At 36.9% G+C, this 6444-nt stretch overlaps 1 protein-coding gene across 1 annotated transcript; it reads left to right on the top strand.

The window, feature by feature from the left end:
• Window positions 1–1066: 1066 nt before the first annotated feature.
• Window positions 1067–5074, top strand: LOC143038512 (protein lifeguard 1-like). The gene is made up of 4 exons (XM_076207777.1): window positions 1067–2126; window positions 2944–3115; window positions 3236–3569; window positions 3676–5074. Exons 2-4 carry the CDS (start codon window positions 3033–3035, stop codon window positions 3991–3993), a joined length of 735 nt encoding a protein of 244 aa, XP_076063892.1. The 5' UTR covers window positions 1067–2126; window positions 2944–3032; the 3' UTR covers window positions 3994–5074.
• Window positions 5075–6444: the final 1370 nt, after the last annotated feature.

The raw sequence follows: 6444 nt of genomic DNA, 5'->3' as shown, positions 1-6444 counted from the left end.
CTGTCAGTATCTTGTAGGTTTCTATCATGTCTCCCCGTGCTCTTCTATATACCAGTGTTGGTAGATTCAACCTCCCTAGTCTTTCTTTATTGCTCAGTCCTTTAAGTCCTGGCGCCATCCTTGTAGCCCTTCGCTGCACATTCTCCACCATCTCAATACCTTTTACCAAGTGAAGACTCCAAACTTGGTTAGCATACTCAAGATGTGGTCTCACCAATGCTACAAAGACTTAAATAGTGTTGCATCCAATGTAACAAACGTCCTTCTGATTAGTCCCACTATTTTGTTAGCTTTATCTACTTTCTCTGCCAAGTGATCCACACAGCTTAATTTATCATTAATTATCACTCCCACATCCTTCTCAGAAGCAATTTTTTTCAGCTGTTTCTCCAATCGGTAGCCTTGATCTTCAATATTCGTTCTTCCTATTCGCATATACTTGCACTTACCCGGATGAAAACTCAGCAACCATTTTTCACTCCATGAGTATACCTCCTGTACGTCCTGCTGCAGCTTTTGACAATTTTCTTATTCTTTTATGCATCTAAATATCTGAATTATCAGCATACAGGTAAATCTCACTGTCATTTATTATACTTTCAGGGAGGTCATTAATAAATATAACAAACAACAGTGGTCCAAGAACAGACCCCTGAGGTACTCCACTTGTCACAGGCTTCCATCCTGACCTTTCCCCCTTCACTACTACTCTTTGATGTCTGTGTTAAAAATGCTGCAATCCATTCTAGATATTCCGATCCAATTTCATGACTTCTGATTTTACTTAATAATCTTTAGTGTGCAACACTGTCAAAAGCCTTCATAAAATCGCAGTAAATTACGTCCACTGTAAGTCCCTCATCAATAAATTCAGTCCATCTATCCAGAATATTTACGAGTTGAAGCACTGTCGATCGTCCAGAGATAAAGCCATATTGTTTTTCACTAAATAAACCATGGGTTTCCATGTGTGCCATTATCTGACCACACAAGGAGCGATAACACACCACAAAGAATAAAAATTGAATCCGTGGAATAACATAACACACTTGCTAAATTCTGTTGCTGAAATGTTTATTTAGATGTGAATGTATCCCCCAATCAATTTTTTCAACACAACGAGTGAAGTCAAATTCTGACGTGTATCCCTTCATTTGTCTAATAATTCTTATATAGGAAACTATACCCAAGTATCATGTTTATTATATCCAGTGTTTATTTGCTCATTATAATTGTTTTGTACTTGTGCAAATGCACACTAAAGTAGAAAGCGTTTTGATTTTTTTTGCTACATACGATGTCGATGTTTCATTGTTGTTCACATAAATTTGCGGCTCCCAAACTTAAGGTTGCTAAACATGCTTATAGGAGTAGCCAAGCTTCATAAATATAAATAAGTGTAATGCTTTTGTATTATAGTATAATTAACGTTTTTAATTCGTATTACACTTTTACTTGTTCGTCTTATCTTTTTTCATTGTTGACACACCTCAATAATATCGTGCGGCCTTATCGCCTTATCGTAATTTATTACATTGCACAATTGAATGATTTTAAGTAAAATTATTGTAATGCAGTTAGTTCTGAATCAGAAAAAGAATTGAATAAACCCACCTGGATTCTGTTCCCCTTTAGCCTAATAAGATCGTCTGAGAATGAAAAACTGGTATTACCGTGAAAAAGCAATATTCTTATTTACCAAATAAAATTAAGTTTCCTCAAACTTGAGTTTATATCGTTTGATAATCGCATATTTTTTCTTTGTATTTTCAACATACACATTTGTCATTCAAAATGAGAATTGATGAGTGAATGATAAATTCGTTTTCTTAGTTTATTTTAGTTCAAAACGACACGACGTCATCCCTTTGAAACTGGTCCATCGTCTGAGAATGAAAATTGGGTATCATTGTGATATTCATAGCTATCAAATAAAATTGAGGTCTTTCAAACGTGATTTTATATCAATTTTTATATCCACATACTTTGATTTTTGTATTTTAACATACACATTTGTCATTTCTATAAGAATTGATGAGATAATAAATTCGTTTTCTTGGTTCATTTTGCTTCAACACGACATGACGTCATCCCATGAAAATGATGCATCAGGAAACTGTAATCAAGTAAGTGTGACACTACTGCAAACGTATTTTCTGTGATAGATAATATCTAATTAATGCGCACACACACAATGAACGATCCCTTGTCTTGCTCGTAAGGAGAGATTAGAAAATCTGAGATATAAGGTGATATGATAGTTTATCCTTAGAACGAAGAAAATAATGAAAAAAGACAGGATCTGTTGAACTGTTGGTATGGACCAAAAGAACTTCAGGGGGACATGGCAAGAAAAATTAAATGAAATTGAATAAGATTATAATAATGATAGTAATAATAATAATAATAGTAATAATTATAGTAATAATAATGATAATGATAATAAATGACATTAAAATATCTTGGGAAATATAAATTTCCACATATATGCATCTATTTGTGGAGCAAATTAGAATGAAGACAGACAACGTAAATGTAATTACACATATACACACATACATGTAGACATGCATACAGACATACATACATTTAGACATACATATATATACGTACATACTGTACATGCATGCATACATGCATCCAACAATCACTTGCCCCACTTCTACTACGACGTACTAAAAGAAAAAAATATCTAATCTTATTTTTCATTTAGCCTGTGGTATTTGAAAAATGTAACGTTCTGATGATCATATAGATTTCAGGATACGTAAAACTATCAAATGTAAAAATATAAGTTTTCTAATTTTTGTTCTACCTAGTCGGTAATTAGATAAATAGATTGATAAATATAGATATATTACAACACACACTGAATAGTCCCCAGTACATAGATTTTCATCTTATCAACCACATTAACTTTCTCCTTTTCAATTACTTGCATAGGTTTTGTGTCGCCGACCGATCGCTTGATTTTCGGTCGAAGGTGGTCGGAAACAGATCGTGACGCTCCCCGACATTGATAGAAACCAACCATGGAAAGCGAAGAGAATGCAGAGGTTCCTGGGAACAATATACTTCTGTTCTCGGAGAAGTCAGTACGGAGTTCCTTTATCCTGTAAGTCTTCAGCGTGTCTCCTTCCTCGCACTGTAGGTTTAAAAAAAATGTATTCTGTTGCTCAGTATCTCTTCGAAAGTACATCCTCTGTTCTTTCAACACGTATTATGTGGCTTCCAGAAAAGTGTACGGGATTCTGTGCTGCCAGCTCGCTTCCACCGTCGGAGTAGCGAGCATTTTCAGCTTCACTCCCGAACTCCGAAGGATCTCGACAAGCTCTTCGGCCCTCTGGGTTTCTGCCCTCATCCTCACTGCCGTCGCCCTCATCGTCCTGACCTTCTTCAACGACGTCAGCAGAAGATTTCCTTACAACTTCGGTTTCCTCATCTTCGTCACGTTGTGTGAGGGGTTCCTGCTGGGGAGCGTGGCTGTCGCCTTCAAGGTCTGGCAGGTGGTCCTGGCTCTCGGCCTTACGTGTGCGGTCTCTCTGGCCATTACACTCTTCGCTTTCCAGGTATGCTTCCAATCCCTGCTGTGTTAGTTTTTAGAATGAAAACATATATATGGTTAGGCGATTCCGAAGCCGGTACTCATTTGTTCTCAATTCTGTTCATTTCCAGAGCAAATTCGACTTCTCCGTGTTGACTGGATTCATTTGTGCAGGTCTGGTGGTCTGCGCTGCTTTTTTAATGCTGAGCGCCGTCTTCTACGCGCATGCGCTGAACATCCTCATCGCGTCCCTCGCCGCCTTTTTCCTGTCCTGTGCCCTGGTGATAGACACGCAGTATTTGATCGGGGGACGCCATCGACTGGCAATATCACCTGAGGATTACATATTTGCAGCCCTTATCTTATATCTCGATATCATTAATCTCTATCTAGTTGTGTTGTTCTTGTTTGGAAAGGTTATTGGATTTGCTGTTGTAGATAAATGTTGAAAGTGGCGCGCGATATGAAATGTTTCTTCTCCTCAACTGAAATAGTATAAAAATGTGTTTTGCAAACGTCTCCCTATGCAAAGGATGGACGTGCCCAGGCGTCGGACTTGGATCCGTCTTTATAGTGCAATGAAATGTCTCGCCGGGGACGTATTAAAGTTTTAAAAGGTCGAAGGTCTTAATGTTTTTTTTTAATCGATATCATTTGCTAACTGAATAAATTAATAAAAACATTTAAATAAAAATAATAAATGAAAAAATGTTAAGTGAATAAGCAAACATGAATTTTCAAATAAGGATAAATGAAAGAACGCCTAACTGGTGATAGGAAAACCCGGATTGGGAACACTTTTCACTGACAGTTCGACAACAAATCATCTTCAGAGTGACAAGACATGCTTATCAGCAGTATGTCCGTCACTGAAGACCAACTTACTTATCAACCTTCAGCCGAAATGTCAGTAAAACAGTGCTCCTGATCCAACCTGTTTTTCTATCACCTTTTCCACATACATTTGCTTACGTTCCACCAAAGATAATCCCAATAAAATTTTGAGAGAACGTTCACAGAAAAAATAATCTATTCATTAATATTTGAAAGAAATATTGAAACGGATTTGTTTGGATGGAAGAATGAACTTGTCTAACCGAGACTAGAAATTATGAAGAAAGCGAATAAACGAAATGAAAACAAAATGCTTCATTGCAAATCGAGTGAAAGGGCCCAAGTGTATACGATTTCGAAGTGTTTATTTTGGGACACTGGCTATTTCAGAATAAAGCATCATCCCCATTCGATTTTATTTATTCACTTATTTGTTTGTTTTTAACACGAAAATATCAGGCATTCCTTTGTCGTATATTTTCTAAGGAAATTTCCTTTATATTATTTCTAAGATAAAATTATGCGTTTTCACGCACATCTCAAAACCTGATTGAGTCGTTTTTCTTTCATATACCCTCAGCCCTAAACAACGGAATTCCATTTAGTTTGACAAACATAACTGTCTTTTCATATTATCAAAGCACATCCAACTTCTTTAAACATTAAAATATGTGGCCCCTTCCATCTTGGCACCTCGAGGAAGGCTTCAATCAAAAATCGGGACCAAATGAATAAATGAACACCTATTATAATATTATATATATATTGTGATGTTTTGCCTCAATATCACTCCTATAGTATTTCACCATTTATCTCCCCCCAAGCTCCATTAGTATCCCAAGATAAATTATTGTGTGTGTGTGTGTGTGTGTGTGTGTGTGTGTGTGTGTGTGTGTGTGTGCAAATCGCCGTAGGCCCAGTCCTAGGAGAGTTTATATATATATATATATATATATATATATATATATATATATATATATATATATATATATATATATATATATATATATATATAACAATTTCATTTTTTCATAGTTTTCTCAGTGAAGATGGATACCGCCAGTCACGCCGTGGCGACGCTTTTTCTCTTAAAATGGGAAAATTATAACAATAAGTAAAAATAGGAAAATTATTACAATAAGTAATAATGATGATAATAATAAATAAGAATTTCATATTCTTTTATATTTTTCTGGGGGAGGATGTCTCCCGCCAGTCACCGATGTACGGTATTTTGGAACACACACCATTCAAGGGTCGGCGCCGCAAGCCAAGCCCATACGTCAAAGCCGGGGCTAGTATGTGTGTGTATTCACCTCGGATCTGCTGCAGTCTCTGTCGAGACAGCCAGACACCACCCTACGGCAGTGAGCTTAGAGCTCATTATTTGCCGATCTCTGGGTAGGTCTGAGACCACACACACACCGGGACAGCAAGGTCACAACTCCTTGACTAACGTCCTGTACCTACTCACTGCTAGGTGAACAGGGGTTACACATGAAAGGAGACAAACCCAACTTATCTCCGCCCGGCCGGGGAATCGAACCCCGGTTCTCTGGCTTGTGAGGCTAGTGCTTTACCAATCCGCCACCGAGCCGTGTGTGTGTGTGTATTTACCTAGTTGTATTTACCTAGTTGTATTTTACGGGAAGGGGAGCTATGCTCGTGGGGTCCCGTCTTCATATCTCATTTTATCTAAACTACTTTTAAATTCATGTATTGTTTTTGCACACACCACTTTCTCATCTAACTTGTTCCAACTGTTTATTACTCTGTGAGGAAAGCTGTTCTTTTTCAAGTCTCTTCTATAGCTGTCTTTTTTTATTTTCTTTCCGTGTCCTCTTGTATTTCTGTCATCCCATTTTATCAGATTCTGTCAGTAATTTTTATGCCTTTCATGATTCTGTAAATAGCTATCAAATCTCCTCTCTCTCTTCTTTGCTCTAGTGTCTGTAGTTCAAGCTTTTCTAGTCTCTCTTCATATGATAGTTTTGAGAGTGTTGGTGCCAGTTTTGTAATTGCTCTTTGTATTTTTTCAATTTTTTTTTATACATTTTTTTGTACTT

Source organism: Oratosquilla oratoria, chromosome 24 (genome assembly GCF_046742065.1).
Source record: "Oratosquilla oratoria isolate Oo_2021 chromosome 24, ASM4674206v1, whole genome shotgun sequence".
NCBI lineage: Eukaryota > Metazoa > Arthropoda > Malacostraca > Stomatopoda > Squillidae > Oratosquilla > Oratosquilla oratoria.
Note: the sequence above shows the minus strand (reverse complement) of the source record. Positions and strands in the feature narration are given on the sequence as shown.

Bases quoted from the DNA above. Each gene is read 5' to 3' on its own strand.
- LOC143038512 (XM_076207777.1), top strand. From the start codon at position 3,033: ATGGAAAGCGAAGAGAATGCAGAGGTTCCTGGGAACAATATACTTCTG. The intron at 3,116-3,235 runs GTAAGTCTTCAG...TGTGGCTTCCAG, and splicing joins GTACGGAGTTCCTTTATCCT to AAAAGTGTACGGGATTCTGT. The intron at 3,570-3,675 runs GTATGCTTCCAA...GTTCATTTCCAG, and splicing joins TTACACTCTTCGCTTTCCAG to AGCAAATTCGACTTCTCCGT.